The 21248-nt window shown below is 44.9% G+C and overlaps 1 protein-coding gene across 5 annotated transcripts in view; it reads right to left on the bottom strand.

The window, feature by feature from the left end:
• Window positions 1-21248, bottom strand: part of asic1b (acid-sensing (proton-gated) ion channel 1b) — a 743124-nt gene that overhangs the window by 126123 nt on the left and 595753 nt on the right. The window contains exon 1 of one of the 5 annotated variants that reach the window (XM_048523586.2): window positions 20442-21208. The exons of the other annotated variants lie outside the window; for them this stretch is intronic. Within the exon in view, the coding sequence (XP_048379543.1) occupies window positions 20442-21005 (564 nt within the window). The 5' untranslated portion in view covers window positions 21006-21208. Of the gene's footprint in view, window positions 1-20441; window positions 21209-21248 lie in introns of those variants that run through there. 5 annotated transcript variants of the gene reach the window in all.

Raw genomic sequence — 21248 nt, 5'->3', positions numbered from 1 at the left:
AAGTTAAAGCAACTTGAAGAATGGGCAGCATAGATGTTCCCCTCTGGGTGGCCCCTGAATAGAACCTTTCAAAATGCACTTCTCGCAGAGAATGAATTCCCACCTTGCTTTCTACATTGATTTTTAATGATCTCTTTGCAGATCTGTGGTAATCACCAGTGATCATTAAATCTATTTTGAACCATACTTTGAAATAAGCCTCTCCAGCTGCTGAAACATTTGTCCTTTGCAGAAAAACAACAGCAAGCATTAGTTCTATAATTCACTCCATTAAAAAGCATAACATACTACTTGTGCTCTGTAAGTTATAACTGCCAAATGCCTCTCAGTCATAAAGATGTCTATTGAAGAAAAAAAACATTGATGGAAAACAATTTGCAAGGGAGATACAGGTAGCAGAGATCTGGGTGAAGGTAGCCCAATTCATTTTATCCTCCCAGAAAACCAGTTCTAATATCTCCCCATTACAGCTTCAAACTGTTTCTTAAATGAGTGCAGCAGCTAGGCTGATTTAAAAACTTCCATTAAAATGAGAGATCTGTGGTTACCAGGAGAACCAGGAAAGAAAGAGAAAGACACAGAGAGAGGCAGAGGAGGACAGCCAGACAATGAAACAGAAAAATAAAAACCGCAGGAAGAGATTAAGAGAAGGCGCATACTCTCTGACTGACTGTGTGCAGCAGCACAGGAGATTAGCATTACATGTCCCTTATGTTTACCGAACACTGAACAGTAGCCTTTCAATTAACCTTCTCTGTGACTGTATGGTTTTCATTAAACACTTAAACCTTGAAGCTTCAGAGACATTACATTTTACATGGTCTGACAACCCTGCCCTCTCAAAACAGCAGATAACAAAGTGTGGAGCTGGATGAACACAGCAGGCCAAGCAGCATCTTAGGAGCACAAAAGCTGATGTTTCGGGCTGAGACCCTTCCTCAGAAAAGTGGGAGAGGGTTCTGAAATAAATAGGGAGAGGGGGGAGGCGGATCGAAGTGGATAGAGGAGAAGATACGTGGAGAGGAGACAGACAAGTTAAAGTGGCGGGGATGGAGCCTGTAGAGGTGAGTGTAGGTGGGGAGGTAGGGAGGGGATAGGTCAGTCCAGGGAGGATGGACAGGTCAAGGGGGCAGGATAAGTTTAGTAGGTAGGAGATGGAGGTCCGGCTTGAGGTGGGAGGAGGAGATAGGTGAGAGGAAGAACAGGTTAGGGAGGTGGGGACGAGCTGGGCTAGTTTTGGCATGCAGTGGGGGGAGGGGAGATTTTGAAGCTTGTGAAATCCCGAAGGTTGCAGGAACAGCAACTCATATTCCGCTTGGGAACCCTGCAGCCCATTGGTATCAATGTGGATTTCACAAGCTTCAAAATCTCCCCTCCCCCCACTGCAACCCATTGTGGCTTCCTCTACATTGGGGAAACCAAGCGGAGGCTTGGTGACCGCTTTGCAGAACACCTCCGCTCGGTTCGCAATAAACAACTGCACCTCCCAATTGCGAACCATTTCAACTCCTCCTCCTATTCCTCAGACGACATGTCCATCCTGGGCCTCCTGCAGTGCCACAACGATGCCACCCGAAGGCTGCAGGAACAGCAACTCATATTCTGCTTGGGAACCCTGCAGCCCAACAGTATCAATGTCCATTTCACAAGCTTCAAAATCTCCCCTCTCCCCACTGCATCCCAAAATCAGCCCAGCTCATCTCCGCCTCCCTAACCTGTTCTTCCTCTCACCTATCCCCTCCTCCCACCTTATGCCGCACGTCCATTTCCTACCTCCTAACCTCATCCCGCCACCTTGGCCTGTCTGTCCTCCCCAGACTGACCTATCCCCTCCCTACCTCCTCACCTACATTGACCTCTACAGGCTCCATCCCTGCCCCTTTAACTTGTCTATCTCCTCTCCACCTATCTTCTCCCCTATCCATCTTTGATCCGCCTCCCCCTCTCTCCCTATTTATTTCAGAACCCTCTCCCCCTTTTCTGATGAAGGGTCTAGGCCCGAAACATCAGCGGTTGTGCTCCTGAGATGATGCTTGGCCTGCTGTGTTCATCCAGCTCCACACTTTGTTATCTCAGCATTATTCAGCATCTGCAGTTCCCATTATCTCCCTCAAAACAGCATATCCTCTGGCTGTTATGTCTAATAAATATGAACGTGGCTTGGATCTGATGCTTGTCACCATCACCATTTGTTACAATGAAGCAACCTTGAAAAGAGAGAAAGAAAACAGGAAGATACAAGCCATTATGATTAAACTATATTTAACCTCTGCAATTTACATGCAGCTACAATTACCCAAGGTTGTTTATTCAAAGAAAGAACTTGTATTTCCTCCTAAACCTCTCTATCTCTTTACCTGTCTTTCTTCCTTCAGGACACTCCTTCACACCCACCTCTTTGACCCAAGTCTTTGGCCCTTTGCCTTAATATCTCCCATGGTTCTTACTGACATTCCTTGGAGACAAATGAAGGAAAAGAACGGAATTTTCCAAATAACCCCAATTGGGAAGTCAGTGGACCAGATTTCACTTTCTAAAACTTTAGCAATCAAAGTAAAATCAACATGAGTTAAATATGAACAAACAGGCCAACTGTCTTGAATAGAAGCCATAAATGATCACCAAAAGGGCATGCTGCTACAAATGTCAATCTCCTGGTTTATGACAGTCCTGATGGCATAGCCTCCCCAGACTCTCTTTTATCACTCAACAGCACCCTGAACACGGCATGCTCGCCTCCGGTAAGCCAGAACACCCAGCTCCTCAGCAGGGGTGGCCGCTCACGCAGATTTTCAGAGTCTCTAGTCTACTCTCTTTCCACTGAAAAGCAACAAGATTATTTAGAAGTGTGCCGATTCTGGCTCCTGGCTGAAATACACCAATGACCAAGATCCCCTGTGTCTGTTCTGACCGCATTCGACCTCCTAGCTTTACTTATTTTTCCCAATGAGTAGGGAAATCTATCAGGGGCTGATCTCACAGAAATCTGATTCACAGCCAGGAATTCTCACAAAAGGATCCCTTCCCACAGAAAGTTGGATCTGCTTTCTGCTGCAGTCTCACAAGATAGAACATAGAATATTACAGCGCAGTACAAGCCCTTCGGCCCTCGATGTTGCGCTGACCTGTGAAACCAAGATACAAGCTGTGAAACACACTTTACATCTAGTTTTACTTACAATGCTCCTGTAAGTTATTTGGGATCCTTTATTGCATTCAATGTGCCATATCCAGTATATACTCATGTAACAGTCGAGTTGTTGAGACCAAGTGTTCAGACAAGAAGTTTAGCCTTTACACGAGTAACGTTTTTTTGAGTGTGCTCCTAAGATGCTGCTTGGCCCGCTGTGTTCATCCAGCTCCACACTTTGTGACCACGTTTTTTTGAGTGTTTGAAATCCAGACCAATTCTGGAGCGCAGCCAATATTGATGCTGACCCCTGGTCGCTGTCCGTGGTGCTGAAGCTGGTCGCGAATAGTTGTCCCAAGCCGTCTATTGGTACTTCTGACGTGTAAGTGAGAAAAGTGCGATTGTGAAATAGACTCCTGATTATTCCATCAAAGCCGCTCCCAAAACTAGTACAGGGCACGTGAGAAATGAAGGATTTTTGAGCCAACCGTCAACGGTTGACTTATACACACGATATGATAAACAAAGGATTCTGGAGCTGAAATGTGAGGGTTGACGGTTACAGAAGATGGCCTATTCCTTGAATATACACACAGTAAATAGCCACAGCAGTGTCCCTGAAATACTTCACAGTCAATGAAGTACTTCTCAAGTGAAGTCGGGGTGAAATGTGGGAAATGCTGCAGTAAATTTGTGCATAGCAAGCTCCCACAAACAGCCCTGTGGTAGTGGTCAGATTATTTGTTCATGTGATGCCTCGTTGAAGGATAAACGTTGACCAAGAAACTGGGGCCTACTGCCCCGTTCTTCTTTTAAACTACTTTTGGAAGGGGCTAGGGGACAATGGTGGAATATCTTGGGATAAGTAATCCAGAGCAGCTGGTGGAATTTGAGTTTCATTAATCAAAAGCTAATCAGTGGTGACAAAACCACTTGTGATTTTTGTGATAAACCATCTGGTTCACTAATGTGCTTCTGGGAAGGAAATCTGCCATTTAGGCCGACACTCTCTGGAGTTTAGAAGAATGACAGGAGATCTAACAGAGGTATAGAAGATGCTAAAGGAGACTGACAACATAGATGTACAACGTATATGTAAAAACATATAAAATTATGAACAGAATAGATAAGATAGAAGCAGGGAGGTTGTTTCCACTGGTGAGTGAAACTAGAATTAGGGGGCATAGCCTCAAAATAAGGGGAAACAGATTTAGGACTGAGTTGAGGAACTTCTTCACCCAAAGGGTTGTGAATCTGTGGAATTCCCTGCCCAGTGAATCAGTTGAGGCTACCTGGCTGATGTTTTTAAGGAAAGGATAGATAGATTTTTTGAACAGTGAAGGAATTAGGGTCATGGTGAGCAGGCATGTAAGTGGAGCTGAAAAGATCAACCATGATCTTATTGAGTAGCAGAGCAGGATCGAGGGGCTGAATTGCCTACTCCTGTTCCAAGTTCTTAGGTTCTTATGTCCTTACCTGGCCTGGCCTACATGTGACTCCACATCCAATGCAGTTGGCTTTTAACTGTCCACTGAAATAGTCTTGCAAGCCAATCAATTTAGGGCAATTGTGGATGGACAACTAATGCTGGCTTGGCCAGCAATATCCATATTCCATGAACGAATAAAGAAACAAAAAGACTTTTGAGAGTGACTCAGAGGAGAATGCTACTCACTGAGATGTGGCTGGTACGAATTGAACCAATTTCCCACAGGGCCTGAAAAAATGCCATGTCAGGTTGAATTCATATGGGGTTCCATTTTAACAGCTGGACTTCTAAACCCCACTCTAACTCCTGAGATACCTATCACCAAAGATCTATAAAATCACTTGGTGTGCCAAATAAGATGAAAAACCATAGGGTCAATATTAAAAATAAGATGTGGATTCCAGGAGGAAAGGAAAATGCTGTACCCTCAGTGTAGGCTTTAACACTAGGACTCACAATTTTCTTTCTCAGCTCCTGTTCCGTATTAAAACTGAATTAAATATCCTGGTTCAGATATCTGCCTTTAGTCCCATGGCCTGCAGGCTCCACAACTAATATCATCTCTGCATGTGAGATATGTTCTGTGGATTGAATTCATTTAATTTTAATGCATTGCCTATCACGTTTCAGGGACATAAATCCAGCCCAACAATGGCAAGCTATAAACTATTAAATACTCACACCTGAGCCTGTACTGTTTAAAATGCCTACTTAGAGTCTGGAACATGATTTTAACAGAAGGACGCATTCCCTGTCAATACTTGGTGTAAGCAGTCCATCAGTTCCCTCTGTTGAATACACCCTCAGAGACCCACACTGATTCATTTGTCTCATTTGCAGATTGCGGGACCTTGCTGTGCTCAAATTGCCATTGCACTTCCAAAAGAAAAGCACTTCATTTGTCTGTGAAGTGTTTTGGGACTTCTGAACAGGCGATGTATGCATGCAAGTTTATCTCTAACAAAACTGGATGAAGAAATCCAGAATTAAAGCATCCTTAGGTGATAACTGGCATATTTCTACATTCCTTAATTGCAGAGATTCACAGCTTATGTATGTCTGTGCCAAAAATGGAGAGGAACTCTTCTCTAAAAGAATTCACTATATTATGCCTCACTGTATTATGCTCCATGCTTCTGGGCTTTCTAATTTAGCATTGCAATCTGAAAATCCTTCCACTATTGTGCCAACCTTTGGGCTGTATATTGAACATATCTTTGGAGACGTGATTCTCACCCCGACTGTGACCTCAATGTGTGATTCTTTAATGAGATGCAGAAAAGATTGAGAGCTTGTCAATGTTTTTAGAGTTCATACAGCACAGAACAAGACCAACTGTCCAAAAAAGTCCAAGTTCCTTGCAAGGGACAGAGTGTAGTTGCTCTCTATGAAGAGGTCTGCCTTTTCATCAATATTGTGACTCAGTCAATAACACACTCGACTCCAGATCTCTAGGTTCAAGCCTCACTCCTGGGCTTGAGTACACAAAGCAAGGCTGACACTCCAGGGCAGTATTGAGGATGAAGTGCTGGAGGTGCTACGTTTTAGCTGAGATGTTCAACCCAAGTCCCAACTGCTCTGTGGGTGGCTGTGAAACATCCCCTAGCAAGAACAGCAGGGGAGTTCATCTTGGGGCCAATATGTATCCTTCAAGCAACATCATTAAAAACAGGATCTTGAGTCATTAGCAATTGCTGTTTGTGGGGGAGCTCGTAAATTGGTTGCCATGTCTCCTACACTACATCAGTGACCACTCTTCAAAAAGTACCTCATTGGCTGCAAAATGCCTTGAGATGTCTGATGGTCATAAAAAGCATGACATAAATGCAAGTTTTTTTTAGGGATCCATTCAACAGCTGTTTCAATTACCTAAGCCTGACTCAAAACTTTTGGAACAGCAAGTTCTCTAACGGGAGGTGTGGAGCACAGTGCAGCTGGTAGCATTACACAGCAAACAATAGAACTGTGAAGAAAGATTTTGTTTACTCAAAGTTTCTCCTGAGGGGTTTTGGTTTCAAGACAATCGGGTTTGTTTTCACTCAAAGTTATTGACTGCTTGTTGGAGTACAAGAGTGAGCACAGGCAGTGGCAGTCAGGTGTTCTCTGGAGCTGGTACTCATTTGTGTGGTTAGGCACTGAGAACAACTCTTGTCAACTGTAGTTTTACACATTCAGCCAAAAAGCACCAATACTCAGTCATCAAACTCTTTCTCTTCTTTCATTCACATCCAGTCGAAGATGACCCAGCGAATAAAAGGAGTCTCAAATGTGCCTCAATCCCCACTGAGGCACAGCACCGTTTCCATGTCATTTCAGTGTCCAGTGGTAACACTCTGGCCTCTGTAGCAGCTTGTAGATTTGAATCCCTCTCCAGGACTGGAGAGCATAACCCAGGCTGACGCTTTGGTGCAGTAACTCTGGGATCCTGCACTGGTGAAGCAGCCATCTTTTGGATGTGACAAATTTTCAAATTAAAGCCTCATCTTCCCACTGAGTGTGAGGTAAAAGCCCTATTCAAGCAAGGAATTCAACAATGCTTTCTTGAATACTGCCACCAAACACAGATGTACTTATTCATCCACCTGCTGTTTGTGGAATCTTGCTGTGCACAGACTGAATGCTGTATTTGCCCAACCAGTAAGAGTGACTACCCTTCCAAAGTTCCTTCGTGGTTATGACTTACTTTGGAGGTAGAGAGAGGAGACTTTGGTCCTGTCTCTGTTTAACCCTAATTTGAACCTGTGACCCCCCCCCATTTGAAAGACAGGGGGCACTAGCACAACTTTGGCATTTTGTATATTGTGGCAATAACTTGCTGCACTTAATGCCATATTTGATGAATATTTCTGGTGTTCCTGTTAATGTTACGAATGAGGACAAATGCAGCGGGGAGTGAAAACAGTTCACAGTGACGTCAGTGGAGCAGTCTGCACAGGATATGTCACAGTTAAAATCTTTGTATTAACTACTGATTCTGCCAGGATCATTACTTTAGCGGTTCAACACATAAAAATGACAAAGGCCCATTGAACATAAGTTCATCAGGACACACCATTTATGAGTTCACAGCTCACTTCACTCATGAAGTATAATTCAGATTCCGTTGTGTATCCTGCACAATGTCATAGGTTACAATAGGAAGCTGGAATGTTTGCTAACCCACCATAACTTGTGCACCAAACTGATGAATGTCTTTTTCAATCTCCAGTTGCCTTCACAATGAGTGCACATCCCATTGTTGCACCCTGTTAAAAACGCTCACAGTCCCAGTTTTCTTTTCCAGCCATTTTTTAAATTCACTCTTTGGAGATGTGGCCATTATTTACTGTCATCCTTAATTGCCCTTGAGCACATGGTGATGAGCTGATAACAACCATGTGACCATTTCAGAGATGAAACAATGAATTGCGGGCACTGGAAATCTGAAACGTACAAGAAGAGAAATTGCTGGAGAAACTCAGCACGGTCTGGCGGTATCTGTGGATGATTTTGAATACCTTGATCAAATTGTTTCTCAGCTTCTGAAGAAGGTCACTGGACTCGAAACATTAAGGCTGTGCTCTCTCCACAGATGCTGCCAGACCTGCTGAGTTTCTCTAGTCATTTCTGTTTTTATGTGGCCATTTCAGAGTCAGCTGCATTGCTCTGGGTCTGAAGTCACACATAGACCAGACCAGGTAAGGATGGTAGATGTCCCTCCCTAAAGGACATTAGTGAACCAAATGGGTTTTTATGATAATCTGGGAATTTTATTATCATCATTACTAAGGCTAATATTTTTTTCCAGATTAATTAATTAGGTTTGGATAAAGAGTAAAGTTTTCCAAGGGACTAGGGGTGCGGGTGCATAGTTCCTTCAAAGTGGAGTCGCAGGTAGACAGGGCGGTGAAGCAGGCATTTGGTACACTCACCTTTATTGGTCAGTGCGTTGACTATAGGAGTTGGGAGGGTCATGCTGTGGCTACACAGGACATTGGTGAAGCCATTTTTAGAGCACTGCATTCAATCTGGTCTCCCTGCTATAGAAAAGATGCTGTTAAACTTGAGAGGGTGCAGAAAGGATTTACAAGGATGTTGCTAGGGTTGGAGGGTTTGAGCTACAGGGAGAGGTTGAACAGGCTGGGGCTATTTTCCCTGGAGTGTCGGAGGCTGAGGAGTGACCTTATAGAGGCTTATAAAATCATGAGGGACATGGATAGGGTGAATAGCCAAGGTCTTTTCTCCAGGGTAGGGGAGTCCAAAACTAGAGGGCAGAGGATTAAGGCGAGAGGGGAAAGATTTACAGTGCATGCACAGAATGAGCTGCCAGAGGAAGTGGTGGAAACTGGTATAATTACAGCATTTAAAAGGCATTTGGATGGGTACATCCTGTTAACGAATAAAAAATACAATCTGCCTGTAAAGCATGTGCGACATTTTTCACTGTACTTCTGTACATATGGCAATAATAAATCAAATTAAACCAAGTCCCTAAGCTCCTCCATAATTCCTGGCTTCTCATATTGAGAAAATATTCCAATTTATGTTTCTCAGATCCAAAGTGGATGGCCTCATATTTCCCTCCATTAAGCTCCATCTGTCACAATTTTGCTCACTTAGTTAGTCTGTTCATGGGGCTCTTCATGATGCGATGGTAGTGTCCCTATCTCTGTGCCAGAAGATCCACGTTCAAGCCCCAACTTTCCCATGTGTGTGCCTGAACAGGTTAATAAAAATAACTATGTAGTCTGTACACATCCCTTTGTAACTTCCTGCTCACGTCTATCTACACAACATACTGTGTCCCCTAATTTACTGTCATTTGTCAACCTGAACATACAACTCTGCAGCCCTTCAATGAAGTCACTGTTTTCATAGAATCCCTGCAACGTGGAAACAGGCCATTCAGCCCAAAAGCTCCACACCGACTCTCCAAAGAGCATCCCATCCAGATTCAACCCCCTTCACCCTATCCATGTAACACTGCACTTACCATGGCTAATCCACCCACCCTACACATCCCTGGACTGTAAGGGGCAATTTAGCATGGCCAATCCACCAAACCTGCACACCTTTGGGCTGTGGGAGGAAACCAGAGTACCGGGAGGAAACCCACACAGACACGGGGAAAACATGCAAACTCCACACAGACAGTGACCCGAAGGTGAAACCGAACCTGGGCCCCAGGTGCCACGAGGCAGCAGTGCTAACCACTGAGCCACCATGTTACTTTCTTAGAGGCGAATAGCTAAGGCCCCAGCACAGATCCCTGGGAAACACCACTTCTCACATCTTACCAATCAGCGCACTGTGCCCTTATCCTCACTTTGACACTTGTAAGCTTTCGTTACTTTCGAACAGTACAGTGTTTATTCAAGTAAGGCTCTTTTTTTTAACCACAACTTTCTCCCCTTTTGAAGTTGAGAGCTCGCTCCCCAAACAATATTTCCCTTGCTGAGTGAGCGGTCATATTTTCATGTGTGAGACTGTAAAGGTTTTGGAATATGGGGATCTTAACCAGTTGAATGAGCAGGAATGACACTGAATGTTGCAGTTATCAGCATGGGTGTATCCAGCTCAATCAGCATGCACAAAATAGCTACTGAACAATGGCAGTCAAGTAACAGTGAACTCTGAGCCCTGGATCCTTGCTTCTGCACTTGCTCATCTTCATGGTATGTTCTATTGACCATCATCAATCCTTTCTTCTTGTTTCTTTGGTGTTCATGTCTATGATTCTTTGTGCTTTTTCCTTCTTGAAGTACTAATTCGTGCTAGGGGAGGCAATGGCCTGTTAATCCAGAGACACAGATAATGTTCTGGGGACCTGGGTTCAAATCCCACCACAGCAGATGGTGGAATTTGAAATCAATAAAATATCCGGAATTAAGAATCAAATTTTGACCATAAATCCATTACCGATTGTCAGGAAAAATCCACCTGGATCGCTAATGCCCTTTAGGGAAGGAAACCGTCATCCTTCCCTGGTCTGACCTACATGTGACTCCAGACCCACAGCAATGTGTTTGACTCTGGACAGTTAGGGATGGATAATAAATGCTGCCTGGACAGTGATGTCTTCATCCCATTAATAAATAAAGGAAAAAACAAACTTCCAACATACTTGGGCTAAAATGACTGCATTGTTTGTCTATATTGAAACTGCAGATGCTGTAAATCAGAGACAAAAACAGAGATTGCTAGAAAAGCTCAGCAGGTCTGGCAGCATCTGTGGAGAGAAATCAGAGTTAACGGGAGTGTCGCTCAACCCGAAACATTAACTCTGATTTCTCTCTACAGATGCTGCCAGACCTGCTGAGCTTTTCTAGCAATTTCTGTTCTTGTCTCTTATTTGTCCATTTGCTGAGTTAATTTGGAAACTTGTTTAGAAGTCTTCTATATTTCCTGAAACCGTCAGTTTCACATGTTTGTCGACATCAAGCAATTTCTGCAGCTGCCAGCCATGCCTTTATTCTTAGCACATAAGGACCAGTCAGGATAGTGTGTCTTCCTAAGCCATTCAATAACAGGCCTAGATACAGCCATCATGACTGAATATTTTAACACTGGGCTAATCATTATCCAGTTACATTAAGATATGTGTATACAGAGGCATAGAAAAGAATCAGGGTATCACTAAAGGATAAGGCAAGACCTTCATTCCATCTATAGTCTGGGCTAAAAGATTTCCAGTTCATCTGAAGAAGCACACTTTGCTGTCTGGCTTTTAACTGTACAGTTGCCAATAAAGCCATGTATTCCAAAATTATTGATCAAATCAAGTTTCCAGAAGTATACTGGATCCTACAAGCCCAAAGATCCTCAGTAGCTAAAGGCAAGCGGATGAACTCAGAGGCAGAAAGAAATTGCTTACACAAAACCAGATGAAAAGTAGGAAACAGCTTGTAGAATCATGGAATTATACAGGTCAGAAGAGGACCTTCGGCCCATCAGGTCACCGTTAAGATCCCCGTGTTCCAAAACCCTCACAGTCTCATGCATGAAAAAAAAATGGCCACTCACTTAGCGAATCACAGGGACAGTATTGTCTGGGGAGCCGTGGCTCAAGCTTCAGAAGGGGAGAAAGTTGTGGTCAAAACAAAAAAGAGCCTTAGTCGAACATAAAATAAATGCTGTAGCCAACATATGATGTCAGTGGACAGTGCTAACTCAGTCTGCAAACCTGAAATCTGGTTGATAAATGGAAACCATCATCTGGGGTTTTAAGTGCCACAATCACATCTCATTCAGCCATACACAGCAGGGATTAGTACAACAAGCACACACCCACAGTACTTCTAACACTTCTGGCACTGTTGGGATTTGGCTGGAAGCCAGGCCTCAAAAGGGAACGCATGTCTTCTTACATTAATCTGTGAGCCAAACACATATAGCTCAGAAAACCACCTATTTGTGTGTATTAGAATTTTCAGAAGTGCAAGATTTAGTAGTGCAGTCAGTAAAACATTTACCCTGCCCCCTTGGCAGTTCTGGGCCTTACAAAGAATCTTGACTTCATTCCTGAATGACCACGTTTCCCTCTTCCTCGCCACTAAACGGCTGCAACACAAAACACATTTTGAACTCAATTGCAAATGGGGGAAATGGCCGGGGGAAATGAGAATGTGTCACACACACGACTCACCACAATGCTTGCTGCTGTCAGAAACGGAATTACAGAACTGTTGCAGCTGAAGGAGAATCTCCTGGAGATTTTTAGCATCTGGTCCGTCTCTAGCTCGGTGGGCAAGATCCTGACACTGAGCGTGCACAAGGTGGAAGAATGACACATTTCCAGAGCTTGCATCCTCCGTTCTTACAAAATTATAGAATGGATAGAGCCATTCAGTCCATCGTATCAGTGCTGGTCCTGTGTAGGAACAATTTCCAAGTGCCATTTCCCTGTCGTCCTGCACATTTTTCCTTTTCAGCTATTCAATTTCTTTTTTAAAGTGCCAATTCACTCTGCCCTTACCACTCAGGTGTAGGTCTCAGGCACTGCATTCCAGATCCTAGCCTCTCGCTGCCAGCAAAATAGACTTTTCTCTCGCGTTGCCCATTGCTCCTTTGAAAAATTAGCTTAAGTCTGAGCTCTGTACGAGGGCCAGCTCCCTCAGAAAGGATCCAAGCATCTCAAGGATCTAAAGCCCCCATCTCCCCACTTCTCTCCAGTCACACATCCAATTGTTATAGCTGCATTCTACATGCAGTGATTGACAAGTCAGTTCAAGCTTATATTTAGGTAACTGAAGGCAGCTAGCTGTGGTTTAGAATTATGTTGAGGCAGCCATGTTAAGACTAAGGTAACCAATTAAAAGCCTTATTGAGAACAGCGTATACAGCTGATTTCTGGGATGAAGTGTTGCCTTCCAAAGAAACATTGGACAGACTGGATTATGTTACCTGCCCCTAATCACCCTTGAATTGAGTGGCATGCTTGCCCGTTTCAGAGGGTGGTTAAGAAGTCAACCACATCACTGTGGGTCTGGAGTTCCATGTAAGCCAAACTAAGTAAGGACATTTCCATATAAGATCCCGAGGGGACCTGACACAGCATTGGCTGTAAGGATGTTTCTCCTATCGGTGCACAAGAGAAAAAAAAAGGGGCACATCTATTTAAGACAGAGATGAAGAGGTATTTCTGAGGGAGTCATTAGTTTTTGCACTTCTCTGTCCTGGACCACAATGTAGATAGAGTCATATTCAAGGCTGAGTCAGACTGAATTTGATTGACAAAAGAGCCGAGGGTTTTCGAGAGAGGCAGGAAAGTGGAGCTAAGGCCACAAGCAGAGCAGCGTGATCTTATTCAAAAGCAAAAGAGGCTTTCAGGGGCTGAAGGCCTACTCAAATTATTTTGGAAGCATTAATCAGAGTACGGGTAGGTGATTTTCAATAAATACACTCTTTCAGCCAATGGTAACAGAACAGAGTGCAATCTTCTGATCATCTGGGAAGGAAGGGATCAGATACTGCGGATCCCTAAATTTATTGGATCAGAGGGGAACTGATGGCAGTGGGGTGATTGTGATGACAAGCTGAGGGGAAAACAAGTTTCGTGGGCTGAGGGAAGTCCTTCTGCCCTCCTATATCCAGTTCCCAAATTACCTTTACCACAGAGCAGTCCTCACCCCAAGTGTCACCATGTTTCAGTTCCATTGAAATAATGAGATGGCCAACATGCTTTTCTGTGAGTTCGCCCACCATATCCCAGCTCCATTAAAACTGGGAAGTGGGTAGGAAGCGTACTCTGTGGTTAAAATGACCCCTCTTGAATATCAGTGTGCCACCAGTTTGCTTATAGATGTCACCAGCTGAGTAACAGCTGACTACACCTTTCCAACATTGCTTCATTTGCTGTTGGATGAGCAAGGATTGAGGACTTCTTACAAAAAAGCTTGGGGTTAAAGGGTTGGGCATGAGCTGGTCAAAAGATGCGAATGGAGCTTGCACAGCTCGGCTTGTGGGGTTCTTGGATTCTTACCCGGGGGTTCACGTTTGGCAGTACTGCATTTTTAAGAGAGACTGTTTGTTCTGTGCTGTTCCTCTCACAGGGAGGTGTTGCTCCTGTGGTAGTAGAATGTCTGCAGTGGGTAAACAGCTTTAAGCTCCCTGAATGTTTTGAAATTACACAAAAGAAGCATGAGTGGGTGGAGTCAGGTTAGGTTTGCTTTCAGTTGGAGTTTGGAGCTGGCTGTTGAAGCGGACAGCTACAACTCTCTCACTGCAGTGAGATTATTTCTTTCAGCGTTCCTTTGTCATGGACAGGAAGGGCGAACATGAGGCAAATCTGCTTTGCTGAATTTGCCTTTGTGTTTGTGGGATGCTGCTATATTGGAACAGTTGATTTGATTTGATTTATTTCTTGTCAGGTGTATTTTTTTCACAAAATACAGTGAGAAGTGTTGCACAGTGTCACCATTCTATTAGTAATATATTGTTTAAGTATCTCAATTGAGTTAAAATTATGCTAATTCTTCTCTTTTTGTTTGCATTTTGTAAGAATAAACTGTGTTTTGCTTAAACCTGGTAGTGTGACCAATCGAGTCACATTTTCAACACTTGCCTTCAAATAAAATAAAATGTTAGGGGTCCAGGCTATCTCCTTGATATATTTTGAGGGGGTCTGGTCCATAACACATGATTTTCCCCTTGCCAGTAATTGAGAGTATCTATTTTGTTTCATTACAGAATTTAGCTCATGACTATTCCTCCTGCAAAGTACCAAGTGTTGCCATCATGGTGCTATGCAAATTGCATTTAGTGACTAACAGAATGAAGGCAATTGCTTCAGGCATGATTGATAAGATCGCTTCTGCTTGTCAGTGAGCACAAATTATATTTTTGCCTGAACCCGCATGTTTTATACGACACAGGGCTTTCAAATTCTCTCCAATGATCTATCCAGCCATTAAATCTCAGTCATTTACTTCCGTGGTCAAAAAATAGATACCCCACACTGTTTTAAACATGCCAACACCCAAAAACAAGGGACCATTAAATATGAACTGCAAAGTACTCTTGCAAAAACACAAGATTCATAAGCATGTTACCAAGACTGGAAGGTTTGAGTTATAGGGAGAGGTTGGGACTTCTTTCTACTGGAGGCTGAGGGGTGACCTTATAGAGATTAATAAAATCACGAGGGGCACAGATAAGGTGAATAGACAAAGTCATTTCCCTATGGTAAGGGAGTCCATAGAGGGCACAGATTTAAGGTGAGAGGGGAAAGATTTAAAAGGGACCTAAGGCGCAACTTTTTCACGCAGAGGGTGGTGCATGTATAGAATGAGCTGCCAGAGGAAGTGGTGGAGGCTGGTACAATTACAACATTTAAAAGGCATCTGGATGGGTACATGAACAGGAAGGGATTAGAGGGATATGGGCCAAATGCTGGTAAATTGGACTAGTTTTTGTTTTCTGGGTTCTCTTTGCCACTTAATTGTCAAAAATAATGTATGTGCAGAGCTGACAATACCATAGTCAATGTGTGGGCACATTCCCAATTCAAGTTTAGCATTAGCACATGCAGAATAAAGTTACATTCATGCAACCCTGACTTTGCACCAGCATCCCTGACTAGACCAGTGTGCACCGGTATTTGCTTTTAATGTTCATTTTTATCTTTTTTTCTTTCCAGATTACCACACTTCCGATTCTGGGGCAGAACATTTCCCCAGTGCTTTTCACAACAGTTAGATATTTCAAGCACCTCACAGCCAATGAAAGCTTTTTTTTGAAGTCTACTCACTGTTGTAACTTGGAAAATGAGCAGCTAACTTTGTGCTCAAGTGGACAAAACCGAAGGGACGCAGAGACACTGGAGGGGTATAGGGCCTGGAGGGGATTACCTGGACAGGGAGGGGTGTAGGAGCCGGAGGAGGTGACAGAGATAAGGAGGGGGTGTAGGGCCTGGAGGAGGCGACAGAGATAGGGAGGGGGTGTAGGGGTTAGAGGAGGTGACAGAAATAGGGAGGTGTGTAGAGGGCTGGAGGAAGTGACACAGAGATAGGGAGGGTGTGTAGGGGGCTGGAGGAGGTGACGGAGATAGGGGGAGAGGGCAGGGGCTGGAGGAGGTGACAGAGATAGGAAGGGGTATAGGGGGCTGGTGGAGGTGACAGAGGTTGGGGGGGAGTGTAGGGGTTGAAGGAGGTTACAGAGATGGGGAGGGGGTGTAGGGGGCTGGAGGAGGTAACAGAGATAGGGAAGGATGTTGGGGCTGGAGGAGGTGATGGAGATAGGGAGGTTTGTAGGGGCTGGAGGAGGTGACCGAGATAGGGATAGTGTGTAGGTGCTGGAGAGACTTACAGAGATACGGAGCAGTGTAGGAGCTGTTGGAGGTGACAGACAAAGGGAGGGGGTGTACGGATTGGAGATGGCAGAAATAGGGAGGAGTGGAGGAGATAACAGAGCTATGGACATTTGAGGTCATTCCATTGGTGCCACAACTGACTGTCAGGCCAAAGTGTGAACTTGGAAGTCTCCTGTTGCGTGTGAATCACATCGTCATTACATTGTCCCTCTTTCCATTAATATGTATTCTTTTTTCCTCACCACAGGTCACATCATTGGAAAGCAATGGAGGCTAGGCTGGAGCTAATCTCCAGGAACGTGTGACAAAGGGGCCTAGTATCCAACCTGATGCCCACACAGTGACCACACTTTCAGGCTTTTGCATTGCCTGTGAGGCACTCTTCAAACATCCTGAGGCACCTTCTTCAAACCATCCACAACATGAAAAGGGCACAAAGGGACCCCTCAAATGTTCACAAGAACAAACATTTGTTGTCTTCAGTTGATTGGGACAGAGCTGAGGCTGAGGGCTGTTGTGGCACAGCCGCAGTGTCCTTATCTCTGAGCCAGATTTAAGCCCCACCTGCTCCAGAGCTGTGTCATAATATCTCTGAACCGGGCTGATTTGAAAATATTGATAGCCGAGGCTGATTTTCACCCTGTCATTAGTCCGTTCTGGCTCCTCAGAAGCTCACAGTGTGGCTCAAAGATGTAGCTGGTGCTTTAGCTGCCTTTGAATTTTGTTTTAATGTGTTTTTCAGAATACCTCATTCACTTTGTGATTTGATTATAGTATAATAACTTCTTAATCTTGACTTCATGACTTCACATGTAGGAGTCCATTTTGCTTTTTTTCTCACATTGAGAAGAAAACCGCTAATTGCAGGCAACTGGAAAAAAAAACATGAGTTTGTCACATGAGGAGCAGTTGAGGACTCAGGGTCTGTACTTGATGGAATTTAGAAGGATGGGGTTAGGGGAATCTGGCTGATACTTACAGAACACTGAGAGGCCTGGATAAAGTGAGCACGGAGAAGACGTTTCCACTGGTAGGAGAGACTATGACCCAAGGGCACAGCCTCAGAGTGAAGGGACAACCCTTTCGAACTGAGATGAGGGGTAATTTCTTCAGTCAGAGGGTGGAGACTCTGTGGAACTCATTGCCTGCAGAGGGCTGTGGAAGCCAAGTCACTGAGTGTATTTAAGTCAGAGGTAGATAGGTTCTTGGTTGGTCAGGGGATCAGGAGTCATGGGGAGAAGGCAGGAGAACGGGGTTGAGAAACATATCAGCTGTAAATGAATGGCAGAACAGACTCAATGGGCCAAATAGCCAAAATCTGCTCTTATATCTTATGGTCTTATGCAATGTTCTGGGACAGCTCTTGCGGTACAGTCCCTACCCCTGGGCCAGAAGGTTGGGATTCAAGTCCTATCTGCCCCGGGCCTAGTGTGACTGAACGGGATGGTTAAAAATCTCTCACAGGAGCTAGGAACATGAGGTCAGCCTGCTACTGTCCCTGGGAGTAGAGGTCAGTTTTCTACAGTCTTGTCCACACATGGCTGGCTCTGCTGAGAGAACATGCAGTGTTCGCTGGTGCCCTGATGTTTTCTGCAGCTGGCAGGGACTGGACGGCCTGTGGAGCTTAATGGATCTCCAGAACAATGCTCCTGTTTAATGAGATAAAGTTCCTTTACAATTGGGTTTCTGAAAAAAATTGACAGTTCATGTATTTTTGGTCAATGACATGCCCAGTGTCCCCTCGCTGGTTAAAGAGATAACAAGGTGTAGAGCTGTATGAACACAACAGGCCAAGCAGCATCAGAGGAGCCTAGACCCTTCTTCAGAAAAGGCACCATTCTGAAGAAGGGTCTAGGCCTGAAATATCAGCTCTCCTTCTCCTATGATGCTGCTTGGCCTGCTGTGTTCATCCAGCTCTACGCCTTGTTATCTCAGATTCTCCAGCATCGGCAGTTCCTACTATCTCTGTAACAGTAGGGAGACTATTCAGTTCTAAGTGAGAGAATGCCACAGACTGATGACTCTGACAGAAAATAAAATCTTATCGATGTCTTAAATGAGCAACTCCCTATTTTTAAACTGTGCCCCTTAGTCCCAGGCTCACCCTGAAGGGGAAGAGTCCTTTCTAAATCTGTCCTGTTCAAATCCACTTAGGATCTCATGAGTTTCAATAAGATCACCTCTCATTTTTCCAAACTCCAATGGATACAGGCCAAACCTGTTTGGGCTTTCCTCACAAAATAAGAATGAGGCATGTGCACCTTCTCAGAACCACTGCTAATGCAGTTGTATCGTTTTGTAAGGAAGGAGCGCAAACCTGTACAAAGTTGCTCTGTCATGCCTCACCTGGAACTTGTCAGCTGGTCGCTTTTGCTTATGGGGACTGGGACTGAGTTTGTGGAAGCATTATAACCATGGTAACAAGTTGATTAGAAGAGATTAAGGAAGGATAAGTAGATTTCGCTGGTTCCATGTATATTATTCTCCTATCACTTGAATGTATTTTTGCCTTACTACAATTGATTGTGGTGGGATGAGGTGATTTGAAGTAAAAATTGTGCATGATGTGGGTGAATTACTGTTTTGCTTCACTCAGACAGAAATAGTGAGTGTTGTGTCTCGTGCTGGTACAACTCTGTGTGTGTGTGTGTGTGTGTGTGTGTGTGTGTGTGTGTGTGTGTGTGTGTGTGTGTGTGTGTCAGTGCCTGTCTGTCTGCGTATGTGTATGCTTTGTTGTTTAAGGTCACGAGATTCGTTTGAATGAGGAAGCAGCCCCATGCCCCATATAAAGACAGGGAAGAAGGGATACCTTCTATTGGGTTTCAACTGATAACAAACCAACATCACAGTCACACAAGCAAATTCAGTTCTCAAACCCAGCAAGAGGGTCAAAGAAATGAAAAATCAAGGAAAAACGCTCATTTATGTGGGTCTGTTCAGGTTCTCAGGACATCCCAGAGTGCTTCACTGCCAATGAAGGAGTTGGAAGTGTTGTCACTCTTGTAATATTGGAAAATCAGCTCCTTTTCTCAGTGACTTAGGCGGCTTTTCATGTCATAGAACTCCTACAGTGTGGAAGCAGGCCATTCGGCCCATTGAGTCCACACTGACCATTGAAGAGCGTCTCATTCAGACCCAGTCCCCTATCCCATCCCTGTAACCCTGCATTTCACATGGCTAACCCACCTAGCCTGCACATCCCTGGACCCTGGGGGCAATTTAGCCTGGCCAGTCCACCCTAAACCTGCACATCTTTGCAGGAAACCCATGCAGACGCAGGGAGAACGTGAAAACTCTCACACAGGCAGTCGCCCGAGGAACCTGGGTCCCTGGCACTGTGAGGCAGCGGTGCTAACCACTGAGCCACTGTGCCACCCTAGTTACACAAACGCTTTCTTCGACGTGCTTGAGACTGATCGCAATAAAGTTAATCTAAAGATGGAAGTGTTGATCAGCATGAGAAGAATAGTTTGTGACACTTTTGAAAAAGTTGAATTAAGCAACCTAGTAATACAGTAAAATTACTAAAGTCTTGCTGAAGAAACACACAAACTCTCACGTGTATGCATGTATACAGACAAGAGACAGGGGCATAGGTAGAAGTGCACACAAGCAAACATGCAGTTGCACACAAGCACACGTATATTTCAGTGGATACACAGTTTACAATGCACTGTACGGCTTCACCCTCGCCTGGCATAAGATAGCTCCACTTGTGTGCTGTTTTCTCCACTGATCTTACAAGCAGACGGTTGGAGCAACTCATGTTCTCAGTGGGAGAGTCTGCAGTTGGCTCGAAGCAGCTCACTCTGACCTGTCGCTGGGATTTCGCCACATGCTTGTCCGAGCCTTCTGTCAGAGTGAACTCATTCAAGCCAACCTTTGATATTGGCTCTTAAAAATGCAACTGGACTCTGCTTAAAATTCACCTGCTCCCCATCCACCACCCTCCCCCCCCCAACACATCTTCCCTCCCCAGCCAACTGAACGTGCAACATTCACACACACACACCAGAAATACAGAGGGCACTCACAGTGGTAAAATTGTGTGGGCCACACAGCCGCCCGCGAAACCTGCACTCAAGGACCATCTCCTCGATCTGGTGACCCAGGCGGTTCAGAAGTTTGAGCATGACGTTGTCTGAGGCCCGGGGTGGCAGGAAGTGCGAAAAGTCCAGCAACTTTTCAAACCATTTCCAGCCCTTGTCTTTCAAGATTTCCCGAGCCTTGGGCAGGACACTCCTCCTTTCGTCCAAGAGGCCGAGCCAGTGCCCGGTCAGGTAGATGTCTGACTTGGTCATCCTTCGGAGGATCAACATGTTGTTGTTGCAGATAGTCACAGCTGGAAACGACAGGTTCTTGGCCCAGATCATGTGCAGTTTGGTGTGGACTGGCCTGGAGAGCAGATACCTGATCCTGTTGGAAGACCACGTGCAGAAGAGCCCCAGCGCCACCAGGAAAGCCAGGAACCACAGCAGCCGCCGCTGCTGGGACAGCCTTTTGCAAACGATGTGCCTGACGCCGTGTAACGTGGTGTGCTCGAGGGAGGGCCGGCTGACTTCATTCAGAGGATGGTCACCCTCGGAACTGAGGCCCATAGTTACCCTGCTTTGCTTTAACTGCAGCGGCGGACACTTGCCATCACTTCAAGGCCGTCTCACTGTCACAAATGGCTGTGGTTCCTTTGACGAGCAATACACACACACACAGAGCACTTGGTAGCTTCTCTGGCAAAAAAAAAACTGCATGCATCCTCCTCCAGATCGCTTGCGAACTGAAACCAGCCTGCAGCTTAGTTACAGAAAGTGGTTGCACTAAATGAAAGACTCCCCCCCCCCCCA

This window comes from Stegostoma tigrinum, chromosome X (genome assembly GCF_030684315.1).
Source record: "Stegostoma tigrinum isolate sSteTig4 chromosome X, sSteTig4.hap1, whole genome shotgun sequence".
In the NCBI taxonomy this organism is placed as follows: Eukaryota; Metazoa; Chordata; class Chondrichthyes; order Orectolobiformes; family Stegostomatidae; genus Stegostoma; species Stegostoma tigrinum.
The sequence above is the reverse complement of the archived record's forward strand: the minus strand, read 5'-3'. Positions and strand labels throughout refer to the sequence as shown.